The sequence below is a fragment of the Astatotilapia calliptera genome, chromosome 3 (assembly GCF_900246225.1).
Source record: "Astatotilapia calliptera chromosome 3, fAstCal1.2, whole genome shotgun sequence".
NCBI classification, from domain to species: Eukaryota; Metazoa; Chordata; class Actinopteri; order Cichliformes; family Cichlidae; genus Astatotilapia; species Astatotilapia calliptera.
The window spans coordinates 33,163,761-33,183,863 of NC_039304.1; the positions used below are offsets into that span (position 1 = coordinate 33,163,761).

The 20,103-nt window shown below is 39.6% G+C and overlaps 2 protein-coding genes across 4 annotated transcripts in view; one reads left to right on the forward strand and one right to left on the reverse strand.

The window, feature by feature from the left end:
- The window catches only part of LOC113019326 (double C2-like domain-containing protein alpha), a 48,866-nt gene extending 39,938 nt beyond the window's left edge, over window positions 1–8,928 (reverse strand). Inside the window, exon 1 of the mRNA XM_026162948.1 lies at window positions 8,888–8,928. The gene's annotated coding sequence lies outside the window, so the exon portion shown is untranslated. The remainder of the gene's footprint in view (window positions 1–8,887) is intronic.
- A 2,579-nt stretch (window positions 8,929–11,507) lies between these two features.
- Window positions 11,508–20,103, forward strand: adprh (ADP-ribosylarginine hydrolase). Of its 3 annotated transcripts, none has more exons than XM_026162955.1 (8): window positions 11,508–11,820; window positions 12,954–13,077; window positions 13,247–13,355; window positions 13,674–13,772; window positions 13,846–13,951; window positions 16,292–16,558; window positions 17,810–18,024; window positions 19,382–20,103. In XM_026162955.1, the coding sequence occupies exons 1-8, from the start codon at window positions 11,813–11,815 to the stop codon at window positions 19,528–19,530; spliced, it is 1,077 nt and encodes a 358-aa protein (XP_026018740.1). In that variant the 5' UTR covers window positions 11,508–11,812; the 3' UTR covers window positions 19,531–20,103. The 3 variants fall into 3 exon arrangements, with proteins under 3 accessions (XP_026018740.1, XP_026018742.1, XP_026018741.1); XM_026162957.1 differs by having other exon boundaries at window positions 17,810–18,059; window positions 19,382–19,445; XM_026162956.1 differs by having other exon boundaries at window positions 11,813–11,875.

Below are 20,103 nucleotides of genomic sequence, written 5' to 3' on the forward strand. Positions count from 1 at the left end.
GAAAGACAGATCCTCCTAATTAATATTAAGGGCATCACATAGATTTGCATTGTGGTATCACTGTGGTATGTAGCTGAGATGCATTAGATAAGATGATAATATTTTCCTTTTTATGTATAGTAATGATGAAAATGTGTAACTGTGGCTCCGCTTAAATTGAAAGGTCTTGTGATAGTTTGCCACGGTGACCAGGTTTTTGTTTAATTCACCAATCCATGAAACATATTAGTATTTTAGGCACTACGCTTAAACATAGTAGCTATAAAGCAGCCTATGTAACAATTAAATTCAATTTTTTTCATATAACACTGATCTACAGCATCCGTCGCTTCAAGGCGATTTGTATTGTAAGGAAAATACCTTTCAATATTACAAATAAAACCCCACCAATCACAAGAGCCCTATGAGCAAGCACTTGCCAAAAGTGGGAAGGAAAAACTCCCTTTTAACAGGAAGATACCTCCAACAGAACTGGGCTCAGGAAGTGCAGTTATCTGTTGAGACAGGACAGGACAGACACTGTGGAGAGGACCCAAAACTAATAATTACTAATGATTAAATGCAGTATTGGTGTATAAAGTTTAAAGAGGTCAGTGAAGAAGAAAAGCTCAGTGCATCATGGGAAGTCCCACTTGCAGTCAAGGCCTATTGCAGCGTAACTAAGGGAGGGTTTAGGGTCACCTGATCCAGCCCAAATTATAAGCTTTTAAGGGTTTAAGCCTTTAAAGTAGATAATGCCTTCCTCTACAGATAGCAGCCTTGAAGCTTTTAAAAATTACGCTAGTTTTAATGTAATTTTGACTACATGCAGTCCACACGCAGTTCAATGATTATTATCACATTAGGCCAGGAGTGTTGATGAGTTTTTTTATCAACTGTTAAACTGTCTATTTTCCCCTGCAACCTTTACTCTTTTGGATTTGGAATCCATAGCTCGGGTGATGTAAGAATATCTGTTTGTGTATATGTCCCTGGTAGCCACTATTGAGGTTAAGCAAAATTTTAAAGATAAATTGCATGGTGACAGGCACAGGCTTAATACACATATTCAAGCATTTTAAAAGAAAACTCAATGTATCAGCCAGACATTTTTAGAAGAGGAGAATGAAAAAAACATATCCAGTGTTTATTTCCATTTTCATATTCACTAATGTTTATGAAACATTAAACATTAATGAATGTTTAATGTTTCTCCACTGGTTTCCTTTGCCCACCTCCAAAGGAAACCAGTGGAGGTGGGTAAAAGAGAAACAAATTCACAACCCCTGACTGTGACTACATGAAGGATTTGATTAAATCTGCCAGTTTGCCCTTTTAGCATCTACTCATTTATGACTAAATAGCATTTTTAGCTCATCTGCAAGTAGTGGCTAGCATACAGGTCAATCATGTGATCACTTATGATTTGATGTGAATTTGTCTGCTGTTTAGAACGTGTACCAATGTAAGAGTAAGTTCCCAGTCACACAGATGGAGACTGGTCCGTGATCATCTGGTTGCTAAGGAAAAATGTTTATTCCCTGACCGCTCGCTAACTGGTCGGTGAATACATGTTTTCTCAACTGGTGGTTGCATCCCATCCAGCAAGGCAGACGACAACTCAAACAATTTCTGCCTGATGGTGAATGACAGAAAACTCTATGCCAGATATGTAAAATGCAACAAACACAACAGTACCTCAGTTATGATTTTCAAACAAGAGACTTGCAGCAGCTTAAACTGAACAAGACAGGAGGGAATAAATATATTACTGCACCTTTTTCCGTGAATGCAGGAATTGACTTCCAAGCCTTTAAAAATATTAAACATATAATTGTTTTTTAAAGCCAATTCATTTAAAAAGTAGTATGGATTACATGCATTGTGCAGCTTTCAGAATCCCTTCCTTGACTCCCTTGGTTGCCTCTAACAGCCTGTTTTCTGTGTGAAGCATGTGGGACATTGTGGGATTTTCTGTGAAAATCCAAAGGATGTGACGCTTATGCTCCCAAGTGTCTTGCCTCTGTGCTTCTATTTGGCACCTAGCGTCAACAGTGAGCAACACTAGCTAACAGTAGCTTATAAATGGAGTCCACTATTCACTAATGCCAACAAACAACAGGCTCCCAGGAGACTCCAACACAAACTCCAAATAGGAACAAATAAAACTGGTGTGACTGCTGATTCTGCTGTTTTGGGTCATGCAAACAAGATGAAGATGATGTCGTACACTTTATGCCAACAGGTGTCATTAATAACAATAGTTTTCTGAAATGTACACAGAGCACCTTCAGCTGCACAAGAGCTATGAGTAGAAAGTAAAGTAAGGAGCCGTGCTCTATTCAAAACTCTATTGAAGCAATAAAATTGCTATTTACAGCATATATGGCATTCATATATTTAGATAGGCATACTTTGTGTAGTACTTTGGTCAATGAAAGTAGGCCCTCAAATAAAATTTCTAATTAAATGTTACTTACTATATAGTATGTTGAGTTTTGAAAACCTTACATCATTTAAGTTGCACAACTTTGCATACAGTTGTTTACAAAATGCAAGCTGACAAGCTGCTGTGTCAGCAGTGCCTAAGGTAAAGTTTAACATGTTCTCTTGGTTTATTTTCTTCTCTCATAAGTACATACATGCCGCCTCAGGTAATGTGCAGCCAGTTGCTATAAAACTAGACATTCATATGCAGAAAGGCTTGAAAGGGCATTTGGAAAATTAACATTTTTACTCTGATGTTGGTTTGCTGTCGCCGGACAGTAGAAATGCTAAAGAAAAAACAGTTTTATTATCTATTTAGCACAAATAGAATTATGTCATAAAATTAAAAAGGACTAAAATCTTCAATCTTGACAATTAAAAAATAGTAAGACCTAATAATTCACAATGACAGCAGTGCAGATTTCACTGTGATATTTGTCCAACTTCAGTTTTTATCTGGGAAAAAATAAAAAACAGTTTTATGTAGTTTTTTTTTTCTTTTTAATGCAGATTTTATGGCTCTCAGCTGAGATGATTTGACGGTTTAATTAGATAGTGGCAAATGATGAGATGAATTTCATATGGGAATCTCAGACATGCTGTAATTTTAAACTGAGGAACTGACAGGGTGCTGTCTAACATACATGACACATGGTCCTAATTATTGAAAATCTGACAAATATAAATTAAAAATGTTTTTTTGAAGCGGCATTTTGTCATATTAATTTTTTTAAATAATTAGTTTTTTTTTTTAAAACTACAGGGCAAGCTTAGGATCTAATCAGCAAGAGCGTAGTGTCAGTGATTTCTGAATTTGAATGATGGATACAAGCAGAATACAAAAAAAAAAGAGTGAGGGGAGAAAAGAAATGGAGAAAAAAGACAGAACGACAAAAGTAATGTAGGGGTGGGAATCAGATGAACTGCTTACAATGCTGAAGAAAATGTAAACAGTTTTATTTCATCTAAATGTCCAAAATAAGGATTGCAAATATAAGGAAGCCTTCACACCTGAAACATCCGACTAATCAAATCAGAAAAGTGAAGTTTTTCCAGCTCCGTGCAGATATTGATTTCATCAGGGACACCATCTACCTGTTTGAGAATGCCTCCGGGACACAGGATTTATTGAAAAAATATTCTTTTGTTGAGGAATGACAAATGTGTATCATCACACAAATACAATAAAGTGAAAATATATAAATATATAAAAACATATTCTCAGTAAAAACATTTGAAACCCCTCTGTTTACAGATTGCCTTATATATTACGCAAGCAGTGCTCCTTTCCATTTACACCTCAGCCTTCAAGGCGCCGAAATGTTATTTCACAATATAAACCTAATTTGCAGCTGAGGCAACAACACAAATGAGAGAATAAGAGGAAACATTATCTGGAAGAGCCGCCCTTTGCAATTTGAATTTTCTATACCAAGAGTGTGACCCCTTAAAAAATACCTGAATTAGCTCTGTTAGATGAAAACCACATCAAGCCATGGCAGGAACATTAACTTCAAGAGTGAGCTTTCATTATGCAGCAGGGCACTCGTGCTTTCACAGCAAAGCTCACGGGACAACTCTCCGAGGCAAACTGATGTAAAGGGTTCAAATTATGTTTTATGTGAGAATTGGAAGAAAGTTGAAACAAAAGTTAAAACAGGAAATGTTATTTAAAGCAGTCGTTTTGCTTCTTTGATTAACTGAGATGGTGTTTGTTTATGAAGTCCGTAGCCTCGCTGCCAGTTAGCTTAGCCTAGCATAACACTGCCACAATGATTACATAGCTAGTCTCGTTATGTCCTGTTTAAATTTTGTGCATATTGAACATCTGAAATATAGCATGTTGATTTTTTTTTTGTTATGTTGAGCTGACTGCTTTCTGCTCATGACTTCATGAGAATTGTATGTGTTATCGTGTGAAAAATAAAGTTTTCACTGAAGTCTGTGCAGTCTTTGGAAAACTAACTATACCCTCAAAGCTTCCATAGTAATTAAGAGTCTCAGTATGTTCTAGGTGCTGTTTATAACCAGCAAGTGTAAGCACCTCAAGCACCTCTATAAATGTAGATGTTTTAGCAGTTTGATGGTCTGGAGCATTCAGGTTTACATTAACACAGTGCTGCAATTTTCCGAGGAGCGCTCATCCCAGCAGGCTCGCCCCAAGGTCAGGTTGTGCAATGCTCAACTTGATTAAAACTCTGTGTTGGGACCTTAAGAAAGCGAATGACCACAAAACTCGATAATTTTAAGAAACATTGTAAAGAGTGGGTCCAAAATATCAAAAACCAGTCTTTCAAGATGGGGAACAGTTAAGTCCGGCACACACTGATATCCCAAGCATTGCAATCACTCTTCACTAGTTTGCAAGTAGGTACCTCCTTCCAGTTTTGTCTGCTGTGTGGTGAGGTAGTATACAAAGAAAGTAAAGAGCCTTACAGATACAAGTAGATGCAGGTTTGAAGACGTCAGCAGGTAGATTTGGACAAACTGTCATATCCTGATGTGTCCAGCAAACAATAGGTCACTTATAAGTCAAATGTTTAAAAATGCTTCAAGAAAAAGTTCTTTTCTGATAATGTCTTTTGGTTAAAGCCATTTTGCTAACCAACTTTGACAATATAGTAAAGCACCTCATTAGATTTAGGAAAAATAATGACTGACGTGGTAAAATCTAATGTTTTCCAGCTATCCTTTATCCAGCTAAAGTCTTCTTTTATTACGATTTTAATGTTGAAACACCAACAGTTGTTTTCTCTTTGGGTGGGCAGGGTTTTCAGAGTAATACACGTGGTGCTCCGCCTCAGTAAAAGCTGAACATATCCAGAGATCAAGATGACAGACACCTGGTCATCTACTTTCTTATGATCACACCTGCGAGGAAGTTTAGTAGCGGTATATTTCCTGGAAGTTACAGGAAGAACAGGGCACCGGTGACACATTTACATACGGTTCATACATGTCCACACATCCCTCTGACACTAGTTCCCTTTGCCCCAACAGACACACCAATGCATGCAGACACATTCACGTACTGTTTAAACACGCTGACACCCCCATAAATGGTGTTAAATCTCCAACACATTCAGCCCCAGTTGTATTCCGCCAGCCAGTTGCTAGGCAACACTGGAACCTGTAATAGCACTCGGGTCTCACGGCCCGCTACGGGTGGGGTTGGGGGTGCGTGTGTTGACAGGGGTGTCGGGTGAGGAGGATGCAAGGGGTTTTTTATTTTTGTTTTTTGAGAGGAAGCCTCTAAACTGGAGTGAGATGCCATGGTGGAGACTGGTTAGGCTGAACCATCTCTAACTGCTCTGGGACCCAGAGGTCTATGTTAATGTAGTTTCTGACATGGCACGTCAAAAAGGATGGTGATGATGTCAGGTGAGGATCTGAAGTGCAGCGATAGATAAGATGTTCTTTTAGTCTTTTTTTTTTTTTACAGCATCTTCTCACAGGAGAAATATTAAGAGTAGGGATGGAAGCAGGTGGTTATTTCGCTTTTACCAACCCTGGGATCTTTAGATTATTATCTTCATCTCTGCAAAGCTTTAGTCAGAGCCTCAAGCACTGACAATGAAATAAAATAAATGGAACATCATACACGTCTCAAAAAGGAATGAAAGGATAACTTCAAAGTGGAGTGCAGCATCAATTTCAAACTTTGAAGATACTGATCTGGCCAGTTAAATATCAGAGCAGGTTGTCAATCCGTTTCAGCTGCTTTGGTGTTAATTAAATTAAAAGCAGGTGTGCTAAAGGGGTTACAATGAGACAACCCCCAAAACAGGGATGGTTTTACAGGTGGAGGTCTCTGACATTGTTTCCCTAACTCATCAGTGTCACTAATGGTAGCGTGAGGTAACACCTGGACCCAATTAGGTTGCACAGGTAGTCAAACTGCTCCAAGATGGTACATCAATACGTCTAAGGAGTTTGCAAAGAAAAGCGTCTGGACTTCTTTGAGTTGCTTGAAATGTAGTTTCTGACAAAGCTTTAGTCAGAGCAACTTTCAAGCAACTCAAAGAAGTCCAGATGTTTTCTTTCCAAGCTCCATAGACTACGATGACCTGGATGACTGAGAACCTTCACGGACATACATCAATACGTGTCATTGTGTTGGGAGACACAGCAAACCTCCTGGCAGTCTTGAGAGTATGGAGGAGATTCCAGGAGACAGACAGTTAGTCTAGGAGAGCTGGACGGGGCCCTAGAAAGTCTTTAACTCATCACCCCGCTCCTCCAGCCTAAATCCAACACCTCTGGGACACCTCAGACTGTTCGGGAGGTTTAGTGATTCCCTAATCCAGATCTGGGAAGACATCCCCCGAATCATCCACATTTGTTTTCTCATTAGGAGCATTCCTCGACATTGCCGGGCATACATACAAGCATGTGGGGTCCATACAGACTCCTCAGTACCCCCCACAGGTGGAAGGAAAAAACTCCTTTTAACAGGAAGAAACCTCCAGCACAACCAGGCTCAGGTAGGGACAGCCATCTGCCATGACCAGGGGTGAGGGGAGGGAAACTGGACAGTAGTAGTAAAAAACAAAACCTAGATTGTTTAGGTATACTAAGTCTTTAAATGTCTGGGTAATTGTAATCAATAACCAAAAAGACCCAAACATGACTAAGAAAAGCATCAAAGATTCACTTTGGAGCAGCTGAAAGCAGAGTGTAGAGCTTTTTTTTAAATTATTTGGTTGCCAGTACATTTTCAGGCTAATTGTTTCAAATATAGCCAGTGTTAAACAAACATGGGGAACATGCTCTTTGTTACTGGAAGCTTTACTGTCTGTAGCCTGAGTAGTTAGATCACAAACCTTCAAGGACACTTTGGTTGTATGGAGATAATCAGTCTGCGCGGACAGAGCATTGCAGATTGCATTTGCTGAAATGTGATTGCAAAGCAAGTCAAAACATAGTTTTTATGCCTCCCCCCCCCTCTTGTTTTCAGTAGTCATGAACAATGACTGCAGTTGCCTGTTGCCTCCAGATGCTGAAGTTGGCAGACAGCTTAATACTGAAATAACTCTGAAGAGTACACAGTGTATTTAAGAGCAAGGTTAGGCGATAATAAAAATGGCAAATTCTGATGTGTTTAGAAGTCCACCAGAGACCGACGTGTGGAAAAGGAGGGAGAGGAAGCATTAGAGAATATGATTTGGTTGGAAAACCACACTCCAGCCCGTGTCCCTAAGAGGCAACCTGGGGGCGAGTTTGTCAGGCTTAGTCAAGCAGACTGTACCTTCTGCCTTTAACCAACCACCCCAGCAGAGAAGCAGTACTGCTTACTGAAGCTCGACCATGCCAGCGGGAGCAATTTAAAAAACATTATAATCACATGAGGAGAAATTTCTCTGGTTTCATAATTAGAAATGGCAAGTGGGGAATGAACTTGATGGCATTTGGTTTGGCCACAGTGCAACAGGATAACGGTGCTGCTTTATTATCTCGTTTTCAGTGTAAAGGGAATGAATGAATGAGTGCAGAGAGGGTAATGGTCTTTTCTCAGTGTGTGGATTAGCTGTGCAAAATTACACATGGCTATACCTCCAATTTTAAATAAAGCAACTCGTACCGGTGTGGTGGTACATGTCACAGTGTTGGATTAAGCAAAACGGGTAAAAACATGTTTGTTAAGGAGCTTAAAAAATGGAAATAGACAAGTTTTTGGCACAACCAAAACATGACCAGGGTGGCGCTTTAGTTTGCCCAGGAGCTTTCTGCAGATGGTGGAAATGGCACACTAAGAAAAACTGTGGAAATTCTGCCAGACAAAAGTCCCTCTGTCGAAGGAAGAGAAGAAGAAGAGGAGGGAAAGGGATAGAAATCAAAAGAACCTGAGAACAAATGGATGCAGAGCTGAATCAGTCTGCATTAATTCTACAGCGAGGAGGCAGCAGAACCTGCCTGCTTTATCCTGCTACAACCACGTGTTTTTTATAACTAAACAAATAATGGTTTGCAGTCTTTGTGACAGAGGCACATGGCAGTGAGGAAAGAAGGGGAAGCTGTCTATTGCCACTTTATTAAATAGCATTGATGGCTGATTTTTTTCTTGTCTTTTCTTTGTTTACTTTGCACAGAGCCATTCTTTATCCTGTCTGCTGGATAGACATGGAAGTAATCAATGTTCTCTGTGGTTGCTTAAATAAGAGCGCTGTGTATACCAAATCAGTTTGTAACCTGGACTGAAGGACATTTGTTGTGCAGCCAGCTGCCTTGGTATGACATGTTTTTGACTGCTGCAGACATTTCTTATCTTCTTAAAATATCTTATCAGCACAGCAATGCAGCTACAACACTGCTGACACAGTCCTAAACTGCAGGCACCTCCACAATCCATCCAAACATATCTGCACATGCACCATCCGTTTTTATTTCACCACTCTTTCTCTCTGTGGCTCTCTGTACTCACCATAGTTTTTATGGCCCCAGGCCTGACAATTCATATGACAAATAGCCTCCAGGCCTTCTCCCTCCTGATACATCACCTCCTCAATTTGCACTTCCCCTTTGATGATAATTGCGCGGTATAGTGAGGAGTGACCATGCGCATCAGCCATGGGGAATCACTGTCTGGCATCAGGATCCACCAGCTGGCAGCATCAATCACCGGGTCTCTTTAAAAGCAGCTGTTGATTTGTTGCAGTGAAATCATGCCACCCTGTGGCAGGAAGAGCTTCAGAACACAGATTGATGGGCAGATCACTGGCAGTGGAAGCTTTGGCTTCATCTAAAGTGGACTCTAAGAGCATAGAATTGATTATAATGTGATGTAATGCTTTTCTGAACCCCGAAGGAGAACTGTGGAGTCATTTCTTTGAAGAGAAAAATCCTGACAGAGCCTTAAATGTGTTTAGCTGTAGTCACTCGCTGTTATTTCTATCTCCTAATATCCTCTGTACATACTGACGATGATGCGAACCAGCAGTTTCACACTTCCATCAGACCTGTTGCCACGAGCTTTCAGTCCAGTTCTTGTGTACTTTGACAAACCTCAGCCTTTGTTCTTTGTTTCTCTTCCTTAGGAATGGCTTCTTGACAACAACCCTTCCACTGAGATCATTTCTGATGAGACTTCATGAAACTCTACATGAATCAAATAAAGTTTCAGATGCATGTCTCAGGTTTGGTGTCAAGTCTTTGCTGGATTTCCTTTTTCTATTTCTTAAAATTGATTCTGATTTGCTTAAGATGCTATAAGGTCATCACTGCAGTGTAGCCGGCCTGTAACTGTGTGTGTTGTCCCTTAACCTTTATGCATCATGTACTGTGTCTGGGACTGGTTCCCTTGATTTTTAGTGTTTTGTGTAATACATTGACCTGAAATCTGTGTGTACGTATGTTTCACAGACTTATGTTTTGAAGTGATATTTCGGGGAGCTGTATTCCTCTCTCTCATCTTTATTTCCTTCCCGTCCCAAATATACTTGAATATAAAAAATGACATTAAATATTCAGCCTTTCATTGATATGTGAGTCTTTTGTCTGGTGACGAGCACTTACAGACACTGCCTGTCTTGTTTCTTAGGACTGCTTCGTGATTTTCAAGTTCCCTTAATGGGACTTTATAATTGAAAAAAGAAATCCTTCAGACTTGTGTAGTTCAAGATGTGAAATGCTTATCGTTTAAAGGTTTTCATATATTATGTGTGTGTGTGTGTGTGTGTGTGTCTGTGTGTGTGTGTGTGTGTGTGTGTGTGTGTGTGTGTGTGTGTGTCTGTGTGTGTGATCCTTCATCTGAACTGCCAAGATCATCATCTGGCATGCTCTGCTCGCCAAACTTTTATTGTTCTTGTAATGCATATTCAGGAACTCTTTTCTTTGTTTCCACAGTTTATGTGTGCTGTTTATCTTCAGTGAAGTGATGAAGTGTCTTGAAGCATTTTGTTTTAAAAGCAGTTTCTCTGTGAGATCAGTTAATGTCACAAAGCTGGATACAAACTGATTTTCTGATGCAGCTCACAGGACAGAGATGCTACAAACATCTGCTCACATCAGGCCACCCATCTAGTGCTGTGCAATACTGCAAATTTTGGTATTGATCCGACACCAAGTAAATACAGGGCCAGTATCGCTGATACCAATATTGATACTTTTAACCTATAAAAGCAGCTTATGTGGGGGATAGCAGCTTATCATGATTTATGAGGTGAATCGTCATCACTTTGCCTAATTCTGAGCACATTTGAATGACCACTGTGATGTGACTGTGATTTTTAGTTTCCACAATAATTAACATGACATAACACACCTTTCAGTTTATCATGTATAGTGCATCTCGCTTATTTTGGAGATCTGAAATGTAAATGTGCGTCTCTCTAAAGTACCTTGGGTCAGCTTCTGTAGATTAAATGTGCTGTATATGCTATAAATAAAATAGACGAGACAGTCGTGGTTCAGACATTGGGGTGGCAGTCAGGAGGTGGAGTGGGTCACCTACTGATCAAAAGGTCGGTGGTTTGATCATGACATCCAAAATGTCCTTGGGCAAGATACTAACTCCAAGTTGCTCTCTAATGCATCCATCAGGGTATGAATGTGTGTGAATGATGGGTAGAAAGCAATGGATGATGGGGGTATAAAGCGCTTTAAGTGCTCCAGGAGAGTAGAAAAGCACTATATAGAAGCTAAGTATCGATGCTATTGGGCTAGTATTGATTTAATTCCTATACCAGCACTGGTATAAATACTCTCAGTATTTGGATCAATCCACTTATACATATTACACTTATTCCTATGCTTAGGTGGAGCTGATGGTGGTGTCTGGTTGTCAGTAAGGTTATGCAAGCACCACTTTGGTGCAAATGTGAAGAATGGACAAGGAAGAAACTTGATCAAGGAGAAATGTCTGTATGAAGAAAATACCAAACAGTCAGGTTTTGTCCAGAAAAAATCCCCCTGACATTTACTGACCATAAAAATCCATCACCTTCAGATCTCCACACACAGAAATGATGTGTGTGTGTGTGTGTGTGTGTGTGTGTGTGTGTGTGTGTGTGTGTGTGTGTGTGTGTGTGTGTGTGTGTGTGTGATCGGTGCTTGGGAACTCGTCAGAGATCGTGCTGTTAAACATTTGTCCCCATCTTGCCAGCTGGAGAGCTAAACTTGGTTCCTCTCTGTGTCCTTTTTTAGCCCGCACGTTTTCTCGCGAGTCCGGCTGTTGGCTGTGGTTTGAAAAGTAGTTGTTACCATAACTTTTCTAAATGAACGCAATTTTTTGAGCTAGGAGTCTGAGCTACTGCTTGCAACAACCAAGCAGGGCCCGTGTGCAGCCGCGGTGTTAACTGGACGCGTGTAACCGCCTCCTGAGGATCGTTTGTGGGAACAACACGCTGCAATGGAGCGGTGAGGCTGCAGCTGCACGGAGGGAGGACGTCCTGCGTTACTTAGTTTGAATCAGGTTTCTCTGTGATTGACCTGTCCTGTTAGATCAACTCTCTTCACACGTGATATTGTTTATATGTGACATATCATGACTTCTAGAGACACAGTTTTTGCGATTTACGCTGAATGTACAATGCACGTTAACATATTTGGATATTTATAGTTACAGTGTATGTCTAGACTAGACATAAGTCTAGTACTAGACTTATGTCAAGTAACTGTAAATTAGCCTCATAGTAACTTAGAAGAATGACTGCTTTGACACAACAGCGCATTTCTCCTATAAAGCACATTTTTAATTCAGAGCTATTATTTAAGGGTTAAATGTTATCTGTGAATATTGCTTTTTAAAAAGTAAACGTAAATTACTGTGCAATTACTGTTCTTTATATTTTGCTAGAAAAATGGGAGATTTGTTGAAAAAAATGTGTAAACTTCAATAGAGTGCAGTGTATAAGACAAAAACAGAGTTGGTACAATTCCAACCATGTTGTAAGTCAATATTTGCTATGACCAAATTTATACTTCAACACAGCCTGAACTCTCTTAGGCACACCTTTAGGGGGCTTCTTAAAGGACATTTGAAGTTCTGTTTTGTTTTTTCATGTTAGCTGCCTTTTGTTTTTGTTCTCTGTCAAGATAATCCCTCTAAAGTAATGTTGAGATCCAGCTGCTGGGGAGGCCAATCTATGACTGAGCTAAATCAAGACTTTAGCTCATTGACTTCTCCAATGAGTTTTCTTTATTTAACGTAAAGTTAAAAGCACTATGAGCTGATCGGGTTGTCCGTCTGTGGCCTTTAGTGCAGCGGTCCCCAACCTTTATGCCCGACAATATTTTCATGGACCGGCCTTTTATTCATAACACACGTGAAAAGACCCAGGAAAACCGAGTAAACGATAACAAAATAACGCTGAAAACCGATAAAAACCCTGAAAACTATACATTTCACACCTGAGCCTCAACTCTCGCGGCCCGGTACCAAACGACTCACGGACTGGTACCGGTCCGAGGCCCGGGGGTTGGGGACCGCTGCTTTAGTGCATTTTAGGTGATCTTTGCAAAGTTCAGCAGGCTAACTGTGATCTTTTCAGCCCCAGCAGGTCTGCTACGCTTGAGCTCTACAAGGCAGCCATGTTGCTGAGTGGAGTTGGTGATGCCTTGGGCTACAGGAACCAGCTGTGGGAGTACAATGAATCAGGACCAGCTATTCACCAGGTCAGTACTGGACCAGCAAAGCATTTCCATCCAGGGTTCCTATTTTTTCTTATGCATAAAGATGAAGGTATCATCTAATTTATGAGTTACATGTAGTTTTTATTGATGATGACTTAGAAGGGAGTTATTAAGAAAGGAGTGTTCATCATCATCCTCTCTGTCCATGCAGGAGCTTCAGGAACTTGGTGGCCTAAAGAACATCAAGGCTGAGCTCCCTGACTGGCCTGTGAGTGACGACACAGTTCTGCATCTGGCTACAGCTGAAGGACTAGCAACAGGCGAGTCCAAAGCCACATTAAAACATTTTGTTCTACTTGGTTTTTCCTCTGTTGCACATCTTGCTGGAATCGAGGAGCTGATTGGATTGACCTTACAGCCGCTGTTCACGCCTCTTCAAGAGCTCCACAAAAAAAGGTCAAATCTAATTTCCAGCCTTGCCTTGATTTAGCGCTCTATTAGGTGCTACGCAAGTGGGGGAAAAAGAGGCAGAAATTCAACTTGACCTTTAGTGGGATACGGCAAACCAGGCAGTCCTGTTAACAGATCAGTTACCTCTTTAAAGTCTGCAGTTTGAACAATGTGTGTCATCCTAACAGGAAAGACTGGGGAGGAGCTCATGCATGAGGTGGCTGCTCGTTATGTGGAAGCCATGAAGGACATGGAGGGCAGGAAACCAGGGCCTTCGAGCATTCTGGGTAAAACATCATTTTGAAGTCATTTAACATCTGTTTATGGAGGCGATATAGAGCTAAAGCTTTGTTCTTTTAGGGGTTTCCCAGCTAAAGCCTGGGGAGGTAGGGGGATACAGAGTGGCATATAACCCTGACGGGACAGGCTGTGGAGCAGCCATGAGGTCCATGTGCATTGGCCTGAGGTAAAAAGCTCTTACTTTTCAATCTTCATGTTGTTTGTTCTTTCCCTGAGTCCGCAGTGGGTTTGGTTATTACTTTTTAATTGGCAATAATTCTGAAATATGGCTGTCTTGAGCAGATGCAGCACATCTTAATCATGAACTGAGTCTGAGTCGTGCTTTTTCTGAGAGAGTGTTTTGCTGTGTTCTCAGAGCAGTTTTTTTAATAAAAAAGTAAGTGAAAGGCGTTCCAAATTATTATTATTTTTAATTAAAATTTTTAATTACATTAGGTTAATTAGGTAGTCCTATTTAGAACTCTTATTCGAGTGAGAGTTGTGTACAAAACCCACATATAAAAAATGCACAGAAACATGCATGCTAGTTGAACATAAGACAAGGATACATTGTGCATGCTCATAAATGAAGAAAAGCTCATGCAGTGTAGTTGGAGATCATTTATAAAACCATTAAAATATTCCAATCAAAGCAGAAATTGTATTTTTTTTCTTTTTTTTTTAAACTTGTTCTATTTATCAACAGCAACATATTTCAATCCGTGCCACTTTTTTCATAAAAGACACAATTTTGACTAAGAAAAGAATGACCCATGATAACATATATGAGTGTATATATTAACAATATCACCACAATATCACCATAATTGTGTATAATTAATACGTAATTGTATAAGTGCAGATAAAATAGTTAAGAAACAAGATTTGTTTCTCTATAAAAAGCTCATCTTTGTCTTTAATTTTCTTTTTTTTTTTTTTTTTTTTTTTTTTTTTTTTTTTTTTTTTTTTTTCCTTTTTTTCTTTTTTTTTCTGGAAGTCTTTAATTTTCTTAACAGGTGTTCCACATGGGTCTTAAAAGCGAGTCTAGCATCCAACCAGGGTCCTAAGTATGCAAAGTAATTAACAGTTTAAAGACTAAGAAGAGTTTGAATATGGACTGTACCATCTCATACTCTTGTCTTTATCTAATTCTAAAACAAGCTTATGTTTAATAAGAGAATTTTGAAATGTATCAATAGCGAACTGTAGATTTTTAATGCAAAGGAAGAGACTGTGGTATATATAGTGGTGTCATCTGCATAAAAATTGGCATTACAGTTTTGGGTGGCAGAGAGTATTATTTGTGTAAAGGGCAAATAAAAGAGCTCCAAGAATAGATCCTTGTGGAACACCTGTACAAATGGCAAATGGACTTGACCTGAAGTCTTTTGGAGACTATTTTAATTCTGTTAGAAAGATAATCAGCAAACTAACCAACATCTAAACTGAGAACCATCTTTGTGCTAAATGCAATACAGATGAGGACAGAATTATTTCTGTGTTTCTAGTTTTATTTTTGATCCTAAATTATTTTACCGAGCACAAAAGTCTAGTATTATAATGTAAAAGGTAAATCCATTTTTATTTGTGTATCACATTATACAAGAAATAAGTTTAATATCCTCAACGTTACAACCACCCAAAGACAATAATGATCCCAGATCCAGGTCCAAGTCATCAGTTATAATAATCCACATTGGCTGAGAGTAATCTTTTTCTCTTGGACTCTGTTTATCTGTTTTTGAGGTGCAAAGTGTTGCCCTTCTTATGCAACTCACATGACTTTCAAAGGTGAAGGTTTCCTGTGGAGTTTTTGACTTCTTTGTGGGGTTTTTGTCTCCTGCATAGAAGAGGAGGTCACACAGGTGATCTCACGTTATTCTGCTCATCTACATGTAGCAGAAACAAGGAGCAATATTTAATATATGTATACTTTACTTATTTTAAGTTTAAGATCTCTCTTTCAGGATACCCCCGGGGGCAAGAAACAAAAATCAGTCATGACAGTTAATGCAGTTGAGACAAAACTACTAAAATAAAACTGTTATTTAATATTAGGAAGGTGATCTGCAGTTCACTCCATTGAAATAGTTCTTAGTGTCTAAAATGAGTGATTCAAGTTCATCTGTTAACGTAGACTGCATTAAAAAAAAAAAACGAGCTTATGACTATAATGCTGATTTTGACTCTTTGACAGTGCCAGATATGCTGAGTTTTTATTTTTATTTTATATAAAAACACAGAAAAAGTGAAAAATATCTACTATTAGCATTTTAACAACAAATAATTTACTAGTTTTTTTTTTTAGCTCTCAACAAATACTGATAATTCAATTATTGGAAGAATAACAGCTTCTTTATGGAAAAAACATGTTTTTCCAGACGTATTTATCTGCACCATACTAACTCAGAATGATGATGCTCAGAAGTTCTGTGCATGTCAATGAGAAAACCTGAATATTTCAGGTGATAGATATTATCTTCCTTAATAAATACTGATAAGGTCTTTAATATTTCATCCCCATCAGGTATCCAAAGCCCGACCAGCTGTTGTCATTGGTGGCGGTTGCTGTTGAGACAGGCAGAATGACCCATCCTCACCCCACGGGCTTCCTGGGAGCCGTCGCGTCAGCCCTTTTCACTTCATACGCCATCCAGCGCAGGCCAATCACAACTTGGGGTCTGGGCCTGATAAACGAGGCCTGCCCAATAGCAAAGAACTTCGTTGAAGGTCGAGGCTATGCCGTGGAGGAGACCGAGAGAGACTGGGGCTACTTCTGTGACAAGTGGCAATGGTATGGGCTGCTGAAATTGAGCCTTGTTAGGCTGTCATGTTGAATTCAGATTAAAGTTTCCAGCATCAGCAAGTTCTATTAACCTATTTCAGCGTCAAGGTTAACAGACGGTGACATGAAATTGTACTAAAATGTCACCGGTCAGGTTTACTTAAGCAGAACAAATGTCATTTTTATCCTGCAGTACTACATCCTCTGACAAAGATCAATGTAAGTGCAAAACACTATATTCAGGTAAATGTGCGAAATGTGCCTTTTATATTTCTGGTAACTTGATGTAATATATGCTTGAATGAGATCATGTGATATAAAGGAAGAGTTTGTTATTTTGGGAAATAAACTTACGGACTTGGTTGGCTATATAGTGATTACACTGGAGGTACAGCCATCCTGTAAAGTCCAGTATTTGAGCTTACACTAATAAATCACATTGCAAAAGAAAACTGATGACAAATGCAAATTAAAACATGCAGAATACTTTTTAACATGAAATTCTTAATCACAAAAAGTAAGAAAACTCAATTTTCCTTCAACTTTCATACCGAACAGAAAAACTGCTAAGTTGTACAACAAAAGCAAAATGTTTCCAGATGGTCTAATTATAACTGAGAAACCCCAGAGTGAATCCTGCAATTATTGCAATATATATGAAAATGCTACACTGATGTTCAGAGTACCATCTGGAAACGCCACAATATTTGGATTAGCTGTCTAAAAATCATTTTTTAATGACTAACACATTTTGTGACAAACATTTTCATATTAACGTATTCTTTAATATATATATTTATATATTAAGAAATTATCGCTAGTTGAATTTTGCAATGTTATTTTAAAAGTGTGCTCAAATATGGGACTTTAGAGGACGGCGTTATTTTTTGAATATTCGAACTAGCCAATTATCAGACATGTTTTGATATTTTATTTTTATATTACATATATGAAGCTAAAGAAATTCACTGCGATTATTATTATGTATGTTCACATTCTAATCTGGCAAATCAAAAATGATTGAGTCATTTTGGTGATTTGAGATGGAATGACCCTAAAAGTAAGCGAGTGATTAAATGGTAGGAGTAGCTACTGGACACAGAAATATATTTTGATTTTGTCCAAAGGTAATAAAAAACAGACCTTTTTGTAGAAACAGTCATGACATGACTGCATTGTTTTATTTTTTTCATTTTAACAGAGAGAGAATGACACAGGTAGACCGTGTAGATGCTGTGAACCCCCCTTTCCTGTCTGCAGGTACTTGGATCTGAGGGGCCTCGCTCACGGTGTGGGCCCTGCGATTTGGCCTGCCTCTTACGGCCCTGCTGAAAGAGACGAAGCCTATAAGAGCTTCAGCTTGTCAGGTTGGGCCGGACGCAGTGGCCATGATGCTCCAATGATAGCGCTGGACGCCTTGCTAGGCGCAGGTTCAGACTGGGAAGAGCTGATGAGCAGGGCCGCCTTCCATGGAGGTCAGAGGTCTCACTGGTGTAATGTATTATAAGCTGTGAGTGAAGTCTTGCACTAAATGTAAAACCTTTACCTAAAATATGTGTTTAATTATATTAACACAAACTCAGCTTTAGTTTGAAGTCTGCTTTTTCTTTTTGACAATCTTTGGTTTAGTTTGATAGTGACTCCGGTAACCATCATGTTACCGGAGTCAGCATTCCTCTCGTTTCAAACATTTACACACAGTCACTCAGAAAAAGGTGTTGTTGTTTTCAAGCAATGGATTATTAAATCCCTGTACAAAGTAAGTTATTAAACTAACAGCACCACTTGAGATGCACTTTCACCTAATTGCTAAATAATGTAACTACAGGGAACTATGAAGAAGGTATTTGGTGTATCCACTGACAGAGGAAGAAGACGAGGAGACATGATGGAGACAAATTGAGGGAATTGTGGCTGAGATGACAGAAAGTGGATAAAAGATGTTGTATTTGTAGCTGCCAGGCAGAGGAAAGGAGGCAGACCTCAGGGTTCATGGAAGTAGTGGAGGAGGGCCTGCAGAGGGTTGGTGTAACAGAAGGGTGCTGATCAGCTGTGGTGACCCCTAAAGAGAGCAGCTGAAGGAACAATGTAACCTTTCGTACAACTTCAAAGAAATCTTGTAAATTCCCTGGAAATTTCTCTCCCATGTAAACTGAGTTCGGCTGGTTGTTGCTTAAGCAGTTTGTGTCTCAAAGTGCAGATAATTAGAAACTAATGTGATTTCTGAACTCAGGAATGCAAATGTGTTGCAAATGCAAATTGTACTGCAATTGTACCCAATACTGGTCCGTTTTAAGGAAAGTAGCAACTTTGTGAACATGGAACAAGACTTAAGAAGTAAATCAGACATTAAACGGACAGCTTGATGTCAGCTGATAAAGTAAGGCATGAAGATTAAGCTGCCAGTTGTTTGACTTCTCAATAATTATGCAACAAGGTGTGAGACAAACTGTGTGAATGAAAAAAAATCTGGTGTCTTTGTTTAGTAAGAGAAAAAACAAACCAGAAGTACACCCTGGACAGGATCACCAGTTAACCCAACCTCACTCTGTTTTCTTTGGATTGTGGGAGAGAACCTGTGAACCCCACACAGAAAGGCCTCGGCCAAATGGTGGGTTTGAACATGGGACCTTCTGTCTCTGAGGCAACAATATTAATCCCCACCAAAGAAGCCAGTCTAGTGATAGATGGATGGTTATTATTTCTAATAATAATATTAAAAAAAAAAATCATTAGTCACTTTTAAGATGGCCACAAAGATAAATGATAAATATCAGTGATGCATTATCACGCACACTAACTGCTCACTCTGCTCTCATCTCTCTTGTCCAGGTGACAGCGACAGCACCGCAGTGATTGCGTGCTGCTGTTGGGGTCTCCTCTACGGATTGCAGGGGGTCCCCGAAGGCAACTACGCCAACCTGGAGTACCGGGAGCGACTGGAGCGCAGTGCCGAGCAGCTCTACGCGCTGTCACACTGAGGAAGGTCGCTGCAACCCCGCCGTGCTGACAGAGCGTGTCCCGGCCCGCTGCGGCAAGGGGGAAACTGGGCCACGCACACTGACACACTGAAGTAGAGCTAGCTGGTGTGCTCAGTAGTACATTGATTTAGAGAGCTGTCACTGAGCCACAGTATGTTGTCATAGTTGCCTAAAGGGGAAGCAGAAGCAGTGTCCTACTAACCTAAAGAGTCCTCTCTGCCAGAACAAGGACAGAGTGCCTCGTGATGTTGGCACGGAGGCTAGCGTATAAGCAGGGGTCCCCCTAGTGACCGTTTTAAATCAACATATTTGCTCCTGTGAGCAGAACGAATCCAAGCTAATGAGAATATGAAATGAATGAGCAGCATCCTCTGGGAGGTAATTTGCTTTGTTTTGTTCAACCTGACATAATGACAAATGCTCCAGCCTCAAATTAAATGTGCTTTTGCTAAAGGATAATGAAAAATAAATTGGTGTGCCTCATGGTCGTTAACTCCTGAAGTGAGAAGGCAAACTAATGCTCCAGACAAAAACATAATTAACAATACAATAAATTAAACGCTTTGTAGTTGA

Excerpts from the sequence above, each read along its gene's own strand:
- adprh (XM_026162955.1), top strand. Across the intron at positions 16,559-17,809 it reads TTCTGTGACAAGTGGCAATG|GTACTTGGATCTGAGGGGCC; the intron begins GTATGGGCTGCT and ends TCCTGTCTGCAG. Across the intron at positions 18,025-19,381 it reads CAGGGCCGCCTTCCATGGAG|GTGACAGCGACAGCACCGCA; the intron begins GTCAGAGGTCTC and ends TCTCTTGTCCAG.